Genomic DNA, 23,346 nt, shown 5'->3' on the forward strand with positions numbered 1-23,346 from the left:
CGTCTGGGTCTTGTGATTCAATAATGGAAAAGATTTATTTTTTTTACACGCCCAGTGTCTTGTTGGAATCACGAGGCGTACTTTGAATGGGTTAATGCACAGTTCAGTAACTGCTTTACTATACAAATCTACAAGCACTATCTTGTTCTTTTAAAATTACTTTAAGAACTATCAGTTCCAGACAAGACAATGAAAGGATCGACGGTGGTGCCTTGCATAACTAGCAGTTGTACTGCACTGAATGCAGGCGTCTGGAAGACACAGATTATCATCATCTGGTGCCAAACGTAACTAGAAGTTGCTTTGCACTAAATGCAGGCGTCTGGAAAACGTAGATTATCATCATCTGGAAAACGTCTAAAATATTTTATAACTTAATTATATTATTAAACAACTGATCTCATCTCCAGGAGTGAGCAAGCCAGGGTTTACACACTAGAGTGTTCTTGTATGTCCTTTGAAAGAAGTGTGTAGTTTAAATTGCAAGATTGTAAATAAATCAATAAGTGAGAGAGAGAGAGAGAGAGAGAGAGAGAGAGAAATTGAGACAGACAGACAGACAGAGGGGGGTAAGACATGCTGGCAGATTGTAAGAGAGAGAGAGGAGGGTGATCCCGTACTTTGATTAGTACTTTGACCCTTTCACCTCTCCGTTAAGAATATCTGTATACAAAAATCATTTTGGAAAACGGAGTTATATTTATTCAACCATCAAACTAATCTTTGCTTTTAAAGTAGACACATTAGGTATTAATTATCTCTTTGTATTTAATATAATTTAAAGGTGAGCAAATGCAAGGGGTGTGAAATGAATCTTGTGACCCGAGGTCAATGTACCTTTTATATTGTCATATGGAAGCCGTTGTCAATTACAACGTTGAAACCCGTTGAAACCTAAAGGCTATAAAAATTTAAAATAGTTGTACACTTGAAAATACGGGACCCGTCAAATTCTGTATATTTCCACTCCTTATACAGATTAGGAATAGACTAACAATCACTAATTTCGAACATGAAACCAGGCCGACCAGTCCTAACACTAACCTCTTAACGCTGAGCGCCAAGCGAGGCAGCTGTTAATACCATCTTTACGTATCTGATATGATTCGACCGGTATTCCATCCCGCGACCTCTAACCACTAGGTGACACGTCCGCAACTCGAACCCATGCGGACGCAGGTAAGATGGCAGTGATAGGAAAAAGCGATCATCGTAAATCACTAGGTCACCTTGTGCCCCTGAAACATTTTCCTTAATATATATATATATATATATATATATATATATATATATATATATATATATATATATATATATATATATATATATATATATATATATATATATATATATATATATATATGAGAGAGAGGGGGAGAGACATTTGTGACTTTATAGAAACCACGCGACCGAATAAAAGTTAATGTTGTTGCGCTCTCGGCCAAATATTGCTGCTTGCCTTAGAGTCTGTACAACAGGCCCCAAAATGATCGCAACAATCCATTATGTGAGAAAGTTTGCCAGTAGCTTCTCGAGGGTCGGTGGTTCTTTCCGGGGATTTCCCGGGTTCTTCCTCCACCATTAATACTGACCGCCATGTATAGCCTATCGTGTGCTGAAAAATGGCGTTAAACCCTACAACAACAACAACAACAACAACAACCATTATGAAATACTGCAGATTTCCTTATAATGCCAAACGTTGGGACGATGTTTACTTGCGTTTGTATATCTGAGCTCTCAGTATGCGCTTTCGGCAGTACTGGCAAATAAAATGGTGCTCTACGACTCTCAGTTTTCTAATATCATACATCCTTCGGACCTTCAGTAACTATCTCTGAACCCTCAATTTTCTGAAACTGAATCACGCCAATCTACAGGTAACAGGATATTAAAAACAAACCCTGGTAGGCAAATCAGATAATTGCATAAAATGAACTAGAGTTTTTATAGTAAAGTTGCTTAGATGCGAAACTTTCAGTGAGATAAAATGTACCAAAAGACATTTAATATAGCAAAGTTAGACTGATTTTACTTAGATATAATATTTTATGTTCCTTATAGCCTTGTTCCTTTCTCACCCGGAAATCCAATTTTTCTAATAGTACACCTAGTTGACCTTGCGAGTTGGAAGCTCGCTCCGACTACCAAATCACGCGGCATGACGACCTATTACAAACATTCCGTATTTGGCAAAGAAATTAAATTACATTTCAGTAATAGATCTGTTAAATATTATTCTTAAATTACTAAGATGTATACATTATAATGCAGTAAACATTATGTTTATTTGCATTCGCACAGTAATAATCTATGTATTGTAGTTGAATAAATCATGACAACCAATTGTAAAACGGCTTGAGAATATATTCATGTTAAAGGAAATTCATTTCTAAAGATATTATTTTATTTAACATACAGTCATATCTATAATAATTTTTTTCTGTTTCATAGTTTGATTGCTTTTGAGTTAAGGAATTAAAGTATGTAACAAAAACGAAGACAGTTACTGTTTAGAAGCATACTGTTGTACATAACATAATTAAGTTATGTTCTTTTCATTTTGATTAGTGATTATGTGTATGTAAGTATGCTAAATAAATTATATTGGTTTTATATTTCTTAATGATTAAACTTGTATCTGAAAGTATAGTCAATTGGGTGTCTGATGTTGTTTTAGGTTTTAACGCCATTATTCAGCATACGATAGCCTATACATGGCGGCCAGTATAACTGATGGAGGAAGAATCCCGGGAAGAACAACCTATCCACGAGAAGCTACTGGCAAGCATTCTCACGTACCCACGTTAGCCGAGCCTGAGATTCGAACCCACGCAGACAGAGGTGAAATGCCAGTGATCCGGAACGGTGAGCGCTTTAGACCACTCGGCCGTTCGGGGCCCCAATTAGGTGTCTGAAAGTAAAGAGTCAATTAGGTGTCTGAAAGTAAGGAGTGAATTAGGTGTCTGAGAGTAAGGAATCAATTAGGTGTCTGAAAGAAAAGAGTCAATTAGGTTTCAGAAAGATCGATATGATTGTGTATTTATCTGGGTGAAAAATCAACATTATAATGTAACCTTTAAAATGTTTCAATCTCGGGTCCAGTGCTTCCTTTAGAAGACGAGTGATGGAACTTGATGTACTCAATCAGAACATTCGCATTGAATAAAAGTTAATTGAAGTTTTGTGTGCTGTTAGAGATGGGAGATTTAGAATTGTGTGCTTACTTCTCAGTTACATCTTAATTAATGTAACAAGTATTCTCGTATTCCAATTATATATGAGATCGTGCTAAGCTGGCTAAAACTCCACGATTTCCAGCACCGGCTGACATTAATTACAACACATTTACTGCCTAAAACTAGCGGCCATTGATGTTAGTGTTCCTCAAAATAGGACGTTTCGCACCGGTTGACCTATATATATATAGCTTCTATAGCCGATGTCAGATCAACAAGAACGTTGATGTAATTGTTGCTCGCATTAATTATGACAGGACATAAGTTCTAGATCAAAATTAAATCGAAGACTATTAGTGCTTGTCTGTTTTGTTCAATCTTCGGAATAAGCGTGAAATTTGGTCCTTTTGACATGTCCACCATAGAGTGTAAAGGTAGTAGGCGACCCAGGTGCATTTTCAATAAATCCCCCTCCCCCTAATAAATGAAATAAAAAAATAATACAATTTGACTGAAATGCTGGGGCCGTGGAGCAACAGCTTAAATCCGCCCTTGCCTGTTATATATCCATCGTTGAGGGATCTGTCTTCCGTACTTTATTCGGACGATAGATACTGTCATCATCTACGTTGTCTCTATCACTGCTCTTTGGACGCTACAATATGTTTCACGTCATTTAAAGTGTACACTGAATGTTTCGGTGTAAACCATAATATTTACGCTTGATCTTAAGGTATGGTAATTTTCAATGAGTTTACAGCAGAATTTACAATACGCTATTTTGACTTATACCCTCGTCTTTCATTTCCAAACGTGTGATAAAATATTCCTTCATTATGCATCCTTAATGGTTAGAGTAACTCCTCCATTCGCGGAAATACACGTTTGCGCAACGACCTTGTGTTTTATAAAATTCTGATCCCGAGAGTGAATACAACACTGATGAGCGATGAAGGATTATTTTTCAAACATTGCTAAATGAAAAACGAGGGTTAAAGTCAGTATGGTGCATTGTGAATACTGGTGTAACTTCAAAAAGCAAAAAACATCCACTGTTCTTTTCTAAAACACTAACAATTACAAAAACAGCTTTTTTCTACTCGAAAGCGAACAAAAGAAGGTGCAGATGAAGTTTGGTCGATTAGGGCAGGACGTCTTTTGTGGGGGAAAACTAACTTCAACCTCTGTTTGTTTTATTGCATAAATGTTTTTTAAAATAATTATTTTTGTTTATTAATGTGAAAAACGTTGTTTCAAGCTACGTCCATTAATTAGCTCCACTCTTTTATCATCCTGGCTGCTCGTGGTGAGATTTCATCATCTTTCACGTGTACGCATAAACATGAGAGCCCGCAGCATAGGTCAAGGGGGTGTCACATGACCCCCAAATCATACTGCCGTGTTGACTGACCCCTCCCCCCTACAAAAAATCCTGCGAGTGCTCCATGCGCATAAAAGAAGAAGAATGCCATTCTTATCATTAGATAAATGAATGTACTTGGAAGCGAAATTTTGATTAGCTCATTCAGACAGCGAGAAAGGTCATGTGAGCTCGAAGTGACTAGTTAAGCAGATTTATGCATATTCATGAAAACCATGAAATCTCCATGGACAGCCAGGTGTGATAAAGGGTCATAGCGGATAATCTCCCGTGGCTTGAGACGATGTGTGAAAGAATGCTGAAGTGGTCACTGGAATGGTCGACTTTAGCCACTTGTATGCACTATGATAGCAGCGGGTCATGTGATGACACCAAGAAGTCACATGTTCATAACTTAGAAATACCTTTCACTGATGTTCTACACAGCCATACGCATAAAGGAATGTCTGAATATATTAGTCCAGACTTGATGCAAGATCTGTCGGTAATTATTCAAGATGTACTTAAATACGCCTGTCGTCCTGAAGGTGATTTTAATGTCACCAAAAAAGCTAACTTTGTGTCGATACTTGTTCGAATAACACGCAATAGAGGGTAAGGTCAGGATCTTGAATCGTGATAATTAATGTCGTGGATGCGGTTATTACACAGTCGTTCAAACTAATATTCGTTTAATAAAGCTGGCTTCGCCACAAAGATAAAGGTCTTTTTGTATTTAAAACTGCGGCAGTGATGGTGGCAAGGTCTTTTATTATAGAATTTGTGTATCCTTCGCAAACCACATAATAGAAAGAACAAAAACCTAGCTATATCAGCGTAGACTTTAATGGCGTCGGAGAGATCTGATATGAGAAAAGTATAGGATTTTAGAGCCTTCCATGTCTAGTGTCTCGTTGTCTTTATCAGGCATCAGTTGAATAGGCAGGTAGATTCGCACTACATCGGATATGATCACTGTAACTATGCAATAATATCAATGCAGCCGCTATTTGATTTACGGCTGTTGCGATCCTCATGTGCTTCTTTGGTGTAAAACGATACAGAACAGAGGGACAAATATCGTACGGTGATTTAAGAAACGTTTGTTTGGTATTTTATAAAGGGGTCTTGAATACTTTGACTACGGTCCTCTGGGGAAAATATTCAGACGATTATGATCGGTCTCATCGTTCGTGTCGAGCCAGTGTTGGATATTTTGAATCTAATAAATTTGTATTCCAGCTGTGAAATTTGCATCGCTTCATTACTTACCCCAGTACTTACTTTGCGTCTGCTTTAGTGTAGTAACATAATCGATAAACAGACTAATCAATTCAAACTGTAAATAAAGCTGAAATCTTCGCTTTGGATAAATTAAATACAATAACAAAAATGCAAACAAGCATGAACCTTCAAATTATAGTTTACAGGTTTTTCGGCTCTGGTAATTACCTTCACGAAAATACGTACGGTCTATCAAAAAAAGAAAGAAAAGAAAAGTCATCAATTCCGACCACAGGGAATATAAATTGATCAAATATGACTTCGTTGTTATTGTTTGACTAGTATTTTACTTTCACAAATTTCAAAATAATTACCTATTACCGTAATTGAATCTTGTCAATGCGATATGCAGTACAGGTGAGTGTAGGGTACGTATTCACGATAATAATTAATGAACGAATGCAGCACATTTTGAGGACAGAATATTGTCTTTAGAAAAGCAAAACAGCACCATAGCTCCCTTAAATTAAATTATGAATACATAGAAAAGGAAAGACTACATAATAAAATATAAAGTCACGTTTAAAATGTGTACGTGTGTACACATGGAGAGTGTCGCTGTAAATTCTAGAAGTCAGTGAAAGAAGAGTCCAGCAAGTGCTATCAGAAATAGATGTGATGCGCTTCAAGTCCACTAGCAACGTTGAAAATCTACGTAATCCTTGGTCGATATGGTGTCATCTGTCTTCAAATCCCACATATTCAGTATGCTGTCATCTGTCTTTACATCCCACATGGTCGATATGCTGTTATTTGTCTTCACATCCCACATGGTCGATATGCTGTCATCTGTTTTCAGATCCCACATATTCAGTATGCTGTCATCTGTCTTCACATCCCACATGGTCGATATGCTGTCATCTGTCTTCAGATCCCACATATTCAGTATGCTGTCATCAGTCTTTACATCCCACGTGGCCGGTATGCTGTCATTTGTCTTCACGTCCCACATGGTCGATATGCTATCATCTGTCTTCACATCCCACATAGTTAATATGCTGTCATCTGTCTTCACATCTCACGTGGTCGATATGCTGTCATCTGTCTTCACATCCCAGATAGTATAGTCATTATGCTGTCATCTGTCTTCACGTCCCACATGGTCGATATGCTGTCATCTGTATTCACATACCACATGGTAGATATGCTATCATCTGTCTTCACATCCCACGTGGTCGATATGCTGTCATCTGTCTTCACATCCCACATGGTCGATATGCTGTCATCTGTCTTCACATCCCACATGGTCAATATGCTATCATCTGTCTTCACATCCCGCATTGTCAGTATGCTGTCATCTGTCTTCACATCCCACATGGTCGATATGCTGTCATCTGTCTTCACATCCCACATGGTCAATATGCTATCATCTGTCTTCACATCCCGCATTGTCAGTATGCTGTCATCTGTCTTCACATCCCACATGGTCGATATCCTGTCATCTGTCTTCACATCCCACATGGTCGATATGCTGTCATCTGTCTTCACATCCCACATGGTCGATATGCTGTCATCTGTCTTCACATCACGCATGGTCGATATGCTGTCTTGGTTGCTTTACCGGTCGCTGGCAATTTGAATATAGTTTATGACATAGGTAACCATTTTGGTATTCTCAGATAATCACAACCTTAGAAATATTGTGTTCAAAGATTTCTTTTTTTAAATAATCATTTTATGAGTGATATGATGTTACAAATGATAGGATGTTCTGAATCATATTTTATATAGATGTTTCAATAATTTAAAAATGGATTGAATTCATTTTACGTAAAACAATATTACAGAGGTGATAGAGTAGTGTCAAAAATGGTTGTCAGTGTTAATCATTTGCCCTGCAATGAGTGACTGCAACATTGTCACGATATAAAAGACGTCAAAGTAAACAATCTCTCTCTCTCTCTCTCTTTATGACATTCATTATGCCTTTAGTATCCTGACATTTCAAACTTTTCAATCATATGAATTATTGTATTATTGCAAATGTTCCCGTACTGTGCATACTTTATCCGATAACTTTTCTCAGCACCATTAAATTACATTTGGACGTTGTAAATTATAATAGTCAGATGTAAGGAAATGATTGCCCTCACTATTTTGAATAGAGCTTCAATGTTCGTCTTTGAATCTGCATATTCTTGTTCACCAAGCGGACACTGAACTTAAGTTGATAAGCTTTTTCAAAACCAGTCTAGCATCCTATGGTAGAGATAAACCATAATATTATTTAAACGACGGCACGCGATGGATTTCATGACGATGCATATTAATGGCCCAGTATGACCTCAATATAATAGCTTTCTTACTAAACAAAACCAGAAAAACAGGCCATTTTGTTTGGTTTAGTTGACTGCGACCTGATAACACGAGGTTTATTTACATACCTGATAATCTACGTGTGATGTCCAGATTATCGCTACCAGTCTACACCATATATCATTAAAACAATATGCGTGGAGACTACATACGTGCCCATGGCGAATCATGTTGACGCATGAATCTGAGCATTCCACCAAGGCCGCAGTATTTCTCTGCAAGAAAATATAGGCGCATCTTTGTTTGTACCATATTCCTTGGTGTATGTCTTGGAAAAGTATGCATCAATGGAATTGTAAACTATAGTAGTATCTGCTAGCATGATGTCCCACCCAGTCCCATTATCCTGACACCAGTCCTAACACTAAACTCTTAATGCTGAGCGCCTAGCGAGGCAGCTGTTAGTACCATTTTTATGTCTTCAATGACTCGGCCGGGGTTCGAACCCGCTACCTCCAGCATCCGATGCGGACGCTCTAACCACCAAAGGCCACCGAGGCGGTATACAGAAGGGTTCGTGTATAGTCACTGAAAACACTGCCTAAGAAGAACTTGTCGACAGTCTCAGAAGGGTTTGGGTATTATCAATGAAAACACTGTCTCAGAAGGGCTTGTATATAGCCACTCAAAACACTGCCTCAGAAAGGCTTGTCGATAGTCACAGAAGTACTTGGTTCTAGTCACTGAAAGCACTGTCTCAGAAGGGCTCGTATACAGCCATTGAAAACACTGCCTCGTAAGGGCTTGTGTACAGCCACTGAAAACACTGTCTTGGAAGCTCTTGTGTACAGCCACTGAAAATACTGTCTCAGAAGGGCTTGTGTACAGCCACTGAAAACACACTCTCAGAAGGTTTTCTGTATAGCCACTGAAAACACTGTCTTAGGAGGTCTTGTGTGCAGCTACATAAAACACTGTCTTAGAAGGTTTTGTGTACAGCCACTGATAAGACTGTCTCAGAAGGTTTTGTGTACAGCCACTGAAAACGCTGTCTCATAAAGGCTTGTGTACAGCCACTGAAAACAGTCTCAGAAGAGCTTATGTACAGCCACTAAAGATACTTGCAGAAGGTTTTGTGTACAGCCACTGAAAACAGTCAGAAGGGCTTATGTACAGACACTGAAAACACTGTCTCAGAAGGTTTTGTGTACAGCCACTGAAAACAGTCTCAGAAGGGCTTATGTACAGCCACTGAAAACAGTCTCAGAAATGCTTATGTACAGCCACTGAAAACAGTCAGATGGACTTATGTACAAACACTGAAAACACTGTCTCAGAAGGTTTTATGTACAGCCACTGAAAACAGTCTCAGAAAGGCTTATGTGCAGCCACTGAAAACAGTCTCAGAAATGTTTATGTACAGCCACTGAAAACAGTTTCAGAAATGCTTATGTACAGCCACTGAAAACAGTCTCAGAAGGGCTTATGTACAGCCACTTAAAACAGTCTCAGAAATGTTTATGTACAGTTTCAGAAATGCTTATGTACAGCCACTGAAAACAGTCCCAGAAGGGTTTATGTAGAGCCACTGAAAAAAATGTCTCAGTAGGGCTAGTGTACAGCCACTGAAAACACTGTCTCATGTTTTGTGTACAGTCACTGAAACACGGTCTTAGAAGGGTTTTGTATGGTTATTGAGAATAAAATGATATACTCAGATACATACCAGATAACAACGAATTGTAATTGGTTTTATAACGTTATCTTCAAATTGGTTTTATAGCATTGTCTTCAAACTGGTTTTGTAACATGGTCATCAAATTGGATCATTAAAGATACCTCCTATACCAATTGTGTAGCATTTAAGGCAGGAATCTTTAACACTAAGATTGTAATTACCCGGAAAACTTCAATTGTTACATTTGTTTATCATCAGTCGCATCGCTCGTGTTTCGATTCGCTCCATTACTGATTGCAGCCAAAAGTGTTGGTATTGTCAAGCCCTAATTTCCAGTGCACTTAAGTCTATCTACATGTTCATAATTTCCACTGCAATACAACAACCTATCTCTAACTACATGTTCATATTTTCCACTGCAATAAAATAACCCATCTCTGACTACATGTTCATATTTTCCACTGCAATAAAACAACCCATCTCTGACTATATGTTCATATTTTCCACTGCAATAAAACAACCCATCTCTGACTACATGTTCATAATTTCCACTGCACTAAAACAACCCATCTCTATCTCCATGTTCATATTTTCCACTGCACTAAAACAACCCATCTCTGACTACATGTTCATATTTTCCACTGCATTAAAACAACCCATCTCTGACTAGATGTTCATATTTTCCACTGCATTAAAACAACCCATCTCTGACTACATGTTCATATTTTCCACTACACTAAAACAACCCATCTCTGACTACATGTTCATATTTTCCACTGCAATAAAACAACCAATTTTCCACTGCAATAAAACAACCCATCTCTGACTGCATGTTCATATTTTCCACTGCAGTAAAACAACCAATTTTCCACTGAAATAAAATAACCCATCTCTGACTACACGTTCATACTGTACGCACATGTGCCTTGGCGTGATACAAGCGTAAGAGTTTGATCTGTGACCAAAATGCTGAAAACCATCATCCAATCATTGTCTTTCTAGTGACCTCTGGTTTACCTATAAGACAAATGGAGGGTCTAGTATGATAAAGTTAATGTCCAGTGCATATTATACTTTCTGTATTTAGTTTACTTTGTATATAAAATATAATAGCATTTTCCTTATGGAACAACAGTAACCGAAACTAAAGTCCATATACTCGTGAATAGGTTTGGCAGAGGCGTAACTGGGGGGGGGGGGGGGGCAGGGGGGTACATATGTCCCCGGGCGCCAAGGTACAGGGGCGCCAAAATGAGGCTTACAACGTTACATTATAATAAGTAAACAAGGGTAATATTCAAAAATGTGATTAAACGGGGAGGGGGCTGGGGCGCCAATTTTATAGTTCGTCCCCGGGCGCAAAATATCATAGCTACGCCTCTGAGGTTTGGTCATGCGATACACACATTGTTCAATTTGATTCCAGCGCCAGTCTGCAAGCTGTATATTTTATTTCATTCCTACAACAATCGATTCTCAATAAAAGGTTTGTGTACAAGGCGGGAGTCGACGGAAACATCAACAACAGCTTTGTCCATATGGCATCATTATAGATTCGATACAGCTTTAACTGTAATGAAAGTAAAAGAGTACACGCATTTGCTGCATAGATATATTCATAATTTTGAAATTTAATAAGGAAAATGGTATCAATAGAAGGGCTGAATTTGTTATATCAATTATTTACCGAATATTTGCAAGTCAGCTGCTGCTTCGTCACCTCGTTAATTCTCAACGGTAACAACCAGCCTGTAACTAGCAACATGTTGTAACTATTTTCGTCATTTTCATTGATACTATGAAGTGGTCCGAGAGCAGTAGAAAGCCGGACTGCCAGCAGAAATTAAAAAATATCCTGACATTAGATAGGCGTCAACCAGCCCCTCGCGTGCTGGAACGATGACAGAAACTGTGATGAAAGAGGTGCATCATGAATGTGTAATATTCTCCTGAAACACTTCCATCTTCAAAAGTTTATTTCCCAACTCTACCATGTACTTAGGTAATAGTACAGTCTACAGAAGTCCTTTGTACAGACCCTTTGCTTAAAACTATACCCTGTACATAGGTGCTAGTAATATTTCTCCCAGCCTTCTCCTCCCAACCACACCCTGCACTTAGGTAGTAATGGAGTCTACAACAGGCTTTCCTTTTGGTCTTCTACTCCAACCCCATCGTATACATAGTTCCTAATACAGCCGACAGCAGCCCTTCCTCATGTCCGTCTACTCTCAACCCCACCCTATAATTAGGTAGTAGTATATCCTACAGTAGTCTTCTTCTTGGCTTTCTACTCCCAACCCAACCCTATACTTAGGTACTTAGTCTATATAATTGAATGTATCTTTGTTTTGGAGCTGAGAACTGTTTCTAAGCATGACTAGTACATTGGGGACTTTATTTCTAGACATGACTTGCACCTTAGGGACTTTATTTCTAGACATGACTATACCTTGGGGACTTTATTTCTAGACATGACTTGCACCTTGGGGATTTTATTTCTAGACATGACTAGTACCTTGGGAACTTTATTTCTAGACATGACTATACCTTGGGGACTTTATTTTTAGACATGACTTGCACCTTAGGGACTTTATTTCTAGACATGACTATACCTTGGGGACTTTATTTCTATACATGACTAGCACCTTAGGGACTTTATTTCTAGACATGACTAGTACCTTGGGGACTTTATTTCTATACATGACTTGCACCTTGGGGACTGTATTTCTAGACATGACTTGCACCTTGGGGCTTTTATTTCTGGACATGACTAGTACATTGGGGACTTTATTTCTAGACATGACTAACACCTTGGGGACTTTATTTCTAGACATGACTAGCACCTTGGGAACTTTATTTCTAGACATGACTAGTACCTTGGGGACTTTATTTCTAGACATGACTAGCATCTTGGGGACTTTATTTTTAGACATGACTAGCACCTTGGGGACTTTATTTCTAGACATGACTATACCTTGGGGACTTTATTTTTAGACATGAATTGCACCTTGGCGACTTTATTTTTAGACATGACTTGCACCTTAGGGACTTTATTTCTAGACATGACTATACCTTGGGGACTTTATTTCTATACATGACTATCACCTTAGGACTTCATTTTTAGACATGACCTGCACTCTTTGGACTTTATTTTTTACATGACTAGCGCTCACCAACCATTCAAAAGTTCATGAAAACAACAATAAATTTAGTCAATTTTAAATAAACATATTATAATATAAGTTGTTTAAAATTTCTCCAAATCTTACTGTATCTCCCAACAGAAGATTGCATAAATGAATACCTTATATAGTTGTTGTTATAATCACGTAAAATAGGCACATTGGAATGAATCAATCACAATCATAGTTGGTCTGTCTGGGTAGGTAGATGCACAAATACAATTGAATTCGTTTCGAGACAACAAACACTGCAAAACGATTGGCTTTGGACTTGACAGTTTTATCGAAGACGTAAAATGGATTCTAGTGTCTATGTTGCCAAAGCCTACACGACACTTTCATTCTTCACCGTAAGTACACGCTTATAGGACGAGTCCAAATGCAAAATGCATGGACCCAGATCTGTCGTCACATAATGCGCCCGCAGATCTGAATCTGTGCAGTTTGTTAGGAGTAATCAGTAGAACAATCAAAATGCACCCTGACCTGTAGGCGCATTACACTATCGCAGATCAGGATCATTGTTGTTTGCAGTTGGACTCGGCCTATAAACGAGTATAGACGATATATTCTTGTGAATCGTTCATAGAATACAAAGAAAGTCTCAGTTATTCTGGCTCTAAACAATACGCACGTACTGGAGCCAAAAGTATTCACATAATAGATTAATTTAAAAGCTATTCTTAAATTTCAGCACTCAATATGTTATATTTTAGATAAAAGAGCAGATTTATGGTATTCAGTGCAAATTACAATATTTAAAAAGTTTAAATATGCTCAATCATCTAGAATATGTATGTAAGCAAGCTAGAGTTTGAGATGGAAACTTTGTTTGTCTGCAGGGGTGGGCAAACTACGGCCCGCGGGCCGCATGCGGCCCGCCAAGGGCTTTCATGCGGCCCGCGAAGGGTTTTCATGCGGCCTAGGAACAAGTCATCATTCGCACTGACTCTGTTTATGTTACTCTGTTTATCAAATAAATGTGCTTCTTTTGAAGTTTAAGTTCAAGTTTTCAAATATTAACAACATATTAACAACTGAAAATTAATTATGATGTTATTTAGAAAAACCATTTGTTTTTGCTATTTCAAATATTAATTATTTTACTTAATGAACTATGCGGCCCGCGACAAGGTGTAAATTTGTGTATGCGGCACTTGCACTGGAAAGTTTGCCCACCTCTGGTTTGTCTGTCTGTTTGTTTGTTTTGCACTGATGTTGCAAATCTATCAGATTCAAGGAAGAGAATAGAACTTGAATTGCTTAGAAATTGAAACGTTTTCCAATACTGAATTAAAGTCAAATAGCAACATCCAACCAAAGAATTCTCTCTATTTATTGCCTTCCCACTTTCAGTAACCCGTATCTTAAAATATGTTTAAAAAATGCCAGAAAGGGATTCTCGATCTCGTGTCATACAAGACATGAAATACATAATTTCCCTGCAATCAGATTCATCGCAAGATGTCTGCCTGGAGACATGTATATGTCTGTGTTTTAATTAGCAAATGGCTTTTCGTCGTCAAAATATCATATTGTCATTCATTATGTATTAGAATAAATCAATGTTTCAAAAAAAAATCGATTTTCCAGTCAAATAATGGATAAACTCCATTCCGTAGGTGTATTTCACGATTTACATATTATAAATATTTATCAAGTGCAAACTGGGATAATTTACGAGTTAAATGTGAAATATTTTGTCATTCCGTTTCTTTTCGGTTAATTATAAATCTCTGCACTGAAACTGAAACAAGGTTCGCCACACTTTAGAGTTCAAAATTCTAATGTAGAAGTATATCAGATGTAATATAGGTAATCTGAAACCTATATTTCCATGGCAACATATTCCATTGACGTGAAACAGGAATGTATGATCTGCACAGAAGTATTGACCCGTCTTATATACAGGAAGGAGACACTTTGATGTGAAGATAACATGTTTATAAACATGGATGGTGATATTGTCAGGATGATATAAAACTGAAAGACTATATATATATATATATATATATATATATATATATATATATATATATATATATATATATATATATATATATATATCCAGATTGCAAATGCATCCTAAAAGAAAGCAAGTTGTAACCAGAAAGTCGATTTTCATCTATGATATCTATAGCCGCCGAGGAATTATGGTTTACTACAAACGGGAAGAATTAACAAGATATGCTGCATAATACCTTTCGTTTGTCATGTTTGGGCTGTTTTTGATTTAGTTGTTTTCTTTTATTGTTTGATTGGGGTTGCTTTTGCTTTTATTGTTTGTTATTGAGTTTTTCTTCTTTTCTTCTTCAGTAACATACACACTTGAGTTTATTTTAGCAGCCTAAATAAACTGGATTGTGTCTTCTTTATTGTCGAGGAATTAATGTTTAATCATCAGTTTTCTTTCGACGTGACTTCGTGGAATTAATAAGGTCCTGCGTGTCAGAACTTCCCTTTCATTATCTTCTTGTCACCTGTGTGTATATGAAATGTTATCTTCTTATGTTTTCGAACATCATTTTAGAACTCTATTTTCTTCTTCTTTATCTGTAGACAAGGAATAATATAAGAAACGTATATCATTGTAAATGAAAGTAATGTAACCTTTTTACTTTATTCGATTATTCCACACACTTTTCTTAAAGCAGTATATGTTAAAGAAGCACAAATGCATTGAAGGAAAGTTTAAATTAAATTACAGTGAAGTAAGTCTATAACCCTTCATAATTTCATTTCGTTTTCTTTTGACTGACTTCGTTTGCTATGTCTAATCTGTTTAAGTACTGTCTATAGGGTAGCGGTGGATTTATAGCAGGAAATGTGGTGAGGGAGTTGTTTGTTTCCTCCTTCGTTTGCACCTTGAGCCGTGAAAATAACTTTTAACCCACTTCATTTGCAAGCCTGGTATAAATAGTTACGAAATTTCGTTAGGTATGTTTGACATGGGAAATTCGATTCACGCAACAGCTGACGTCGTTACGAAGATCTGCATTGCATACCGCAAGTAGACAGCAAAAACACATGCTGGAGAAGACTTTGCTAAATGGTTGAGCAGTATCTTTGTTCAAAGTTTTAGATGATTCAGGAAAATAAGAATTACATTCTCAGCATCACACATCTGGAAATGTTCTACCCTGATCTTCGGTTTGGGGCAAAATAGCTCAGGACAATTTCTTAACGGCTGATATCTGCTACGTAGAGAAACCAGTCACTCCCTCTCAATCCATCTGTCTCGATATTCTTAAATATGAGCTAGGAAACATGTCATGATTGAATGTTTGAATACATTTGTTTTTCGTCTTTCAGGTCCAGAAGAGGCAGTGTATCCACTTCAGCATCTTCAAATGACGGTACGTTGTAATAAGTTATAATGCTCTGCAGATTTTCTCTCGATTCCAGTGGTTTTACTCAGAAGATGTGCCCACCCAGAAATTCTCCATTTCTTCTTTTAATCGCATTAGCAAGTTTATATTTTCTGCAGCGCTATCGTCACCTCAGTTGAATAATCAAAATATTCATTGAAAGTTGACCAATCTGTTAGCTGTAGAAACGTCATCATGTCGTATTGCGAATATAATAATCAAAGCTCGGTGTCATAATTGGAATATTCGGATTGGTTCGGTTAAATTTTGATTTATTTTGTCTGCTCTTTCTATTACCGCTACAATGCACGCGCGGCATAAGGTATATGCAACAAGTTGTATATCAAAATGGAATAGAATATAACATAATGAAATGCAATGAAACGTACATCGAAATAGAGTGGAATATTATAGAATATAACATAATGAAATGCAATGAAACGTACATCGAAATAGAGTGGAATATTATAGAATATAACATAATGAAATGCAATGAAACGTACATCGAAATAGAGTGGAATATTATAGAATATAACATAATGAAATACAATGAAACTTACATCGAAATAGAATGGAATATATAACAGAATATGATATAATGAAATACACTGAAACGTACATCGAAATAGAATGGAATATATAACAGAATATGATATAATGAAATACAATGAAACTTACATCGAAATAGAATGGAATATATAACAGAATATGATATAATGAAATACAATGAAACGTACTTGAATGAAAGATAGGGTATATGGCACTAACTTGATTTGATTTATTTTAGTACCATTTCAGTGTAATTGTTTAGTCAACTTTCCTCTGACCTCACCCACGTCATTTTAAATATTTGGACAATTAAGATGGAATATAATATAATAAAGCATAACCATTTGAAAAGCTGGAACTCGCCGAAACCGAGAAGCAGCGGCATAGATAGTTGCTATACGCAGTGTCTACCCTAATGAAGCGAACACGTATTAACTCTACCTGCCTTAAATCTATACACACCAGTAACCTGAGCAAGCTAACCTTAGAGCCGATTATCCGGTGTATGAGCCGATTATCCAGTGCATGAGCTGATTAGCCAGTGTATGAGCCGATTATCTAGTGTTTACAAACATGCTACTTTTCCTTATCGTATTGCTTAGTCACATCATTGTCAAATGTCTCGTTACATCAGTATTCGATTGCAAACTTCGTTTTCATTACATAATTCTGTTTTTGTTTGGTAATCACATGGTCCTTTGACCTCTAATATTAGGAAAAGTGTAGGTCGCAAGATTTGGATCACGTGACAGAATCAAAACGACGACAAAATTATCAAGGAAAAAATATATAAAATGAAGAAAAGAAATTAGGGGTTCTACTTATTTACTTGAAAGTATTTTGTTTGCATACAGCAAAGTAAGAAATTAATTATCAAAATGTTATTATTACATCCACGTGTTAGTGTAATTATAGAACCTGAAAAAACAAGAACAGGACAACCCATAAATTTAATTAGGGTTTTCTATTCTTCTTTTGTTACAGGCAGCAGTTTATCGTCTTTTGGATCGCTCAGATCGGAAACTGAGAGTGAACTAGCCAATCTTTCTGAATCAGATGTTGATTCAACCGCATTGAGTGACCCCGGCCGATTGACCATTCACCTATCTGGCGATCCGCATGACGTCACACAAATATTGGTCCTGTACAAATCAATCCTGGACTGGATTCAAAGCGACCTTGCTTTGTTCCAACCGGAAGTGATGCATATAACACCAGTATTGAAACCGGATATTGTCCGTAATTCTTCGTTGCCGGCTTTATGTATTATGCTTTTCTTGCGCGACGACAATATATACGGGTCAGAGAGAATTATGTTGTGTAAGAAATTCTTTGAGAAGATTCCATGGAGATTTCACCATTCAGAAACATATAGTGATTGCTCAACTAAAATATGTCCATGTGTCCCACCAGATTTTTATTACACCTCAGAGAACCGTCCTCTCTGGGCATTGCGACAAGTGCATTACGGGAAAGAGCACATACGGATATTACTGTTTACAAATTCTCAAACTTGGGAACAGATGATCCGGTTTTACAAACACATCCTCACAATAGAAGCAGAATTAATACGCAACGATTTCTGTTTGTTTACAGTACACTCAGACATACATTTCGACATCCAATTTGCACTTAAACGGCTCAGAGATGACAAGAATCCTAAAATCCTCTCGTGTGCTACCTTACATGTTAGAATTAGGAACATTGGACAGGTTTTACCGGGGCTTTGCAAAGTTTGCGAACCCAAGGCAGGCAATAAGTGGGTTACAAGAGATCATGATGGGAATACTGTTGTATTAGAATCGATGGGATTGGTGGATAGGTCGACTGTAGATGTTTCGAAACCTTCACTTTCTACGGAAACGGACTGTGAAGATGGATTCTACGTGTAGCGGCAACCTCGATTATCCGGCTGACTTCGGCTTTCATTCTTATTCAGTGGATATGCAAATCAGGGCCTGGGGTAGAAGCGAAGTAAAAAAAAATATTCGAGGACCCCACCCCTACCCCCGAAATAAATTGCAGCGTTGACTAAGAATACAATGAATGATGATAGCAAAGAACGCCAATTCACACATTTAAGGTACAGTAAAAGTGAACATTGTACGAGTCAGGTAGCAGTGTCACACGCCTCGCCTTTCGTCGCTATGCATAGGATGCCAATACCATAACGAAGAAAAAGAAAAGAAACAGAAAAACAGAAAGAACAGGAAATAAAAAGACAATTTGGCGCTAAAACTATTTGACGCTAGAAGGCTCTGTAAATTTGATTTAAGTAAGTTAAATTAATAAATTAAAACAAAACATGTCAGGTAACACCTTTAGGGACAAGAAAAAAAAGTTATATCAATCAGAAATAATGGTGTTAGACCAGTCTAGCTTTGTACAAGTATAGTTTTTATTTACATTATGGCCTAATAATCTTTCTTAAGAGATGAGCTCAGATTGTATCAGTTTGATGTAAACAAAATGATGTAGCCGTTATTTTTACCGATCTTCTCCAGACCGATATCTGCAAATCCTCCAGACAGATAATGAATGAGAATACCGAGACTTATCAGTCAGTAAGAATGCTGTAAGAATTATTGAAATTTGTATTCGAATACTATCTGCTATTACATGTGATTATTTCATTTCATTGCAATGGGTCGTAAATTTGACCGTTTTTCCCCATACCGATATCTATAAATACTCTATGCATATATAGTTTTTTTAGCTATAAGCGAAACGTCTTTTCGATGCAATACACATTGTGACGTAATAAACTCGTTGATACTAACATTTTGTCAAGAGATAAAATCAGGATGTATCGGTTTGATGTAAACAAACCTCAAAGGGTCGTGTTTTTGTTTTTTATCTCCTTAATACTTTTTTTACGAAAAAAGATTTATCCATCAGTTTTTACGAGGCTGATTGTCTCATAAGTTCTTAGTCAAGCTGTTTCCATGACCCGAGAGAGAGAGAGAGAGAGAGAGAGAGAGAGAGAGAGAGAGAGAGAGAAAGTTCAATCCTCTTGAAAGAGGTGTCACTTGACAATGAAGATATGGCTACATCTGGGGAATTTCGGCAAGCGATGGTACGGGATACTGTAAAGACAGAAGCCTCTTTGAGTCTCTGGCGAAGAACTCTTTATTGCAATACTCAACATATAAAATTACATTCCAATATCAATCTACATAAGCTTAAATTACAGATATAAGAGATACATATAAAACTACGATATTCTTCACTTACCAACATCATACATTTGTATAATTTCTGCCTTTTAGAATATAATACAGATAATTAAATATCGAATAAATTCACGATAGCTAAAGAATCTAAAATTCAATATTTCAGACTAATGCCGCAATCATTTAGTAGAAATATATTTTACTGAATTTAATCCAAAATGTCAATATTTAAAGAGTATTTTATTTCTAAATTTACTATTACTGAGTATGAAGTTGGTAGCGAACATTGCCTTTTACTATAATCAATAATATAATTACAATTGAATATAAGTTCTTCAAACATTTAAACTTTCCAATATATTATATTAAATTATAGTAAAGAAATATTAAAATAATCTATTGTTGCAACGTACTGATGTTAGATTAACATCTTAACACGAAAAATCCTTATACTATATGAAAAATTGTACATAGACGATAATCTTACCTCTAAAGACAGAAGTCTCTTTGAGTCTCTGGCGAAGAACTGGCGTGCCCGTGGGCTGAGGCTTTTTATATCAGTTTCTTAGGACAAAGCTAAATATGGACATGCGCCTAGTTCCTGTGTCTGCCAGAATATCAAAGTGAGGCTTCATAGTTTCTTATAGACTATCGTCTGGGTCTATGTACGTCATTAGGTAGACAATTCTGCAAGATCAGCTCATTTACTAATCTAGAAAAATCTTTGGAATTCGTCTAGTTCATCTATCTACACAACGTACCGAATGTAGTTTTTTTCTGACTTATGATACAAGGGAAATATATGTATAAGACGGTTTGGTATTTTGTTCATAAGGGGTGCAATCTTTATGAAATAGTATATAATTGTAATACCGAAATAAATGGATTTAATCTCAATATATTTAATGGAAAATTACTTTCAATATAATTTAATCAAAACTTACTTTTAATACAATTTAGAGAAAATTTCAGTCTTATTACTTGTACTAAATAATTCTGTCCTAATATTTTCACTATGCAGATACAGTCTGGACAGGTTTTTACTGCTTCCGAATTCTATCGCCAACAAAAATGTGAAGTGAAAACTAAATAAGTAAATTTCAGATAAAGCAGGAAAAGTTAAAAAGAAATACGCATGCTTGTAAAATAAAAAAAATAAATCTAACACAATAAGAGTAATACTCGAATAAAACGTATGAGGCACTAACGAAACAGACAAGCGCTTTTTGATGTAAGTGAAGGAAAAAAGCAAACCATCAACAAGCAGAAAAAGCGGATGACGACCGAAAGAGATTGAAGCCAAACGAAAGAAAATGACGTACAATGGACCTATGAACACTCACGCACGAGAAACAAATGTCAAATTACGTGAAAACAATGAAATGAAAAACTGAAATAGTAACATACAAAGGCAGATGTGAATCGAACACAAATGTCAGAAGAAATAAAGCACAGTACGTACGAAACAGTCGAAGTCCATACGAAATAAGCGGTATTTAAATGAAGTCCATACGAAATAAATGGTATGTAAATGAAGTCCATACGAAGCAAACGGTATGTAAATGAAGTCCATACGAAGCAAACGGTATTTAAATGAAGTAAACGAAAACATCAAGCTTAAAATTAAACGGTAACAACAGAAAAGAAAAAGAAACACAATCATGTACATCACAAATACACAATCACTATGGACAAGTGAAGAAAAAATGATAGTAAAATATTCAACCTTGCCCTATTCGATTCCAGGGGATAAAATTCATACTGTCAGTAGCAGTATGTCATCAGAGTGGGTTGCAGTGGCCTCGATTCAGCTATGTTGTTTATGGCGCGTGACAACAAATCAACTGCTTTATTTAACAGCCATAGAACGTTAAGTGGCACGGGGTAATTTCGTACATTGGCCCCTGTCAAACTTCCTTACTTGAGGCTATGACATTGACTTTTTCAGCTGTTACTCTTTACTGATTGAAGATATAGGTATGTTTTTTCAGTTAGGTGTTTCAGGCTTGTGTAGTTTTTTTATAATTAATTCGATGTATGTACGCCTCCCATAATTAATATGCAGTATGTAGACAGTGAAATGCCAATAGTCATCTAAGAAAGAAAAGCTAGCCACCCATGACAGTAAACATGTGGGTTCACGTGCAAGTAGAATATCTCAAAAACGGCTTGGATGTCAACTATTTTGAATTGCATTAACCTGTTTAGTACACAGTTTCGTTTTGCAGAATTATCGCCTAATAAAAGGTTTTTGATTGCACTGTGAGAATCATATGGTGTCAAAAATGACCTTCGGACGTGAAAAGTGCAGGTATAAATGTGGGGTAGAGGTGCATAAACTTTGTTTGCGATGACCTGCCATTGACGTCTCTAGTCACGTGGATAATATTCGTATGCTTTGTTTTATATGGCTATCTAAAAATATGGACCGTTTTAGACCTCATTTGTGTCTGTTATTTTATATGATATTTTATACTAGACAGGTGAATGAGGTATTAAATTTGTCCGTAAAAACAGTCCCTCGCGCCCTGAGTTATATCGTTTTATCTACTGAAAACGCTATGTTCAAATATTCAGTGAAAGGACGCCCTCTGTTCTTTTGTCAAAGTTAATTATCTATCGTGTTTTGTTCATTTGTTAATAGTGTTTGCGCATTGGGAGATATACATGTTTGTGTTTCTGTAATTTTTCTCTTGTTGATTTGTTTCATTTAAATACCGTTTCTGTCCGTTTAGAGGAAGATAACCCGACACACAGACCCACGTTTTCCATGTTGAGATTAAATTGCGACAGTTTTATAATACTTCCTGGAGCAAAGTGCATGGTTCATCGGTCGATTAATCAAATTCAATTGTTTAATTTTCGACACAACACATTTTCAAGATTCGGTTTTACATGTATTATTTATATAATATAGTCATCTACTTTTCCGTCCGCATGTTGATTACATGGAAATGGATATATATTCATGTGTAGTGGATGACATTTATTTCAAATACTCAGTTTTATGTCATGTGTTGTATGTTTTAAAATATTTATTTTCATATTAATATCGTAAAATAAAAGGAAAGGCTGTATGTGACGAGTACGTTATAAATGATGGGCCGTGTCTTAGAATATGCCATAATCTATCCCTTACGTGTATTCAATATAGTTAGTATTATTCAGGTAATGTTTCTGGAGATTTTATGAAACAAAAAGGCACTGTCTTCATATCTATATAGGGCTGTGCTGACATTTTAGAATTATTTTTTATAGATATTTAGGATTGTCTCTTCAAGTCAAAAGTTCTTTTTTTCTTGCACACTTCTTTT

At 36.5% G+C, this 23,346-nt stretch overlaps 1 protein-coding gene across 1 annotated transcript in view; it reads left to right on the forward strand.

Annotated features, from left to right (window-relative positions):
- LOC149798823 (protein FAM124A-like) overlaps nt 1-19,695 on the forward strand; it is a 70,009-nt gene extending 50,314 nt beyond the window's left edge. The window contains exons 2-3 of the mRNA XM_089957719.1: nt 16,255-16,298; nt 17,844-19,695. Coding sequence (XP_089813845.1) covers nt 16,255-16,298; nt 17,844-18,751 — 952 coding nt within the window. The 3' untranslated portion in view covers nt 18,752-19,695. The remainder of the gene's footprint in view (nt 1-16,254; nt 16,299-17,843) is intronic.
- Nucleotides 19,696-23,346: the final 3,651 nt, after the last annotated feature.

Source organism: Sinohyriopsis cumingii, chromosome 5 (assembly GCF_028554795.1).
Source record: "Sinohyriopsis cumingii isolate HCF-2022 chromosome 5, ASM2855479v2, whole genome shotgun sequence".
Taxonomy (NCBI): Eukaryota; Metazoa; Mollusca; class Bivalvia; order Unionida; family Unionidae; genus Sinohyriopsis; species Sinohyriopsis cumingii.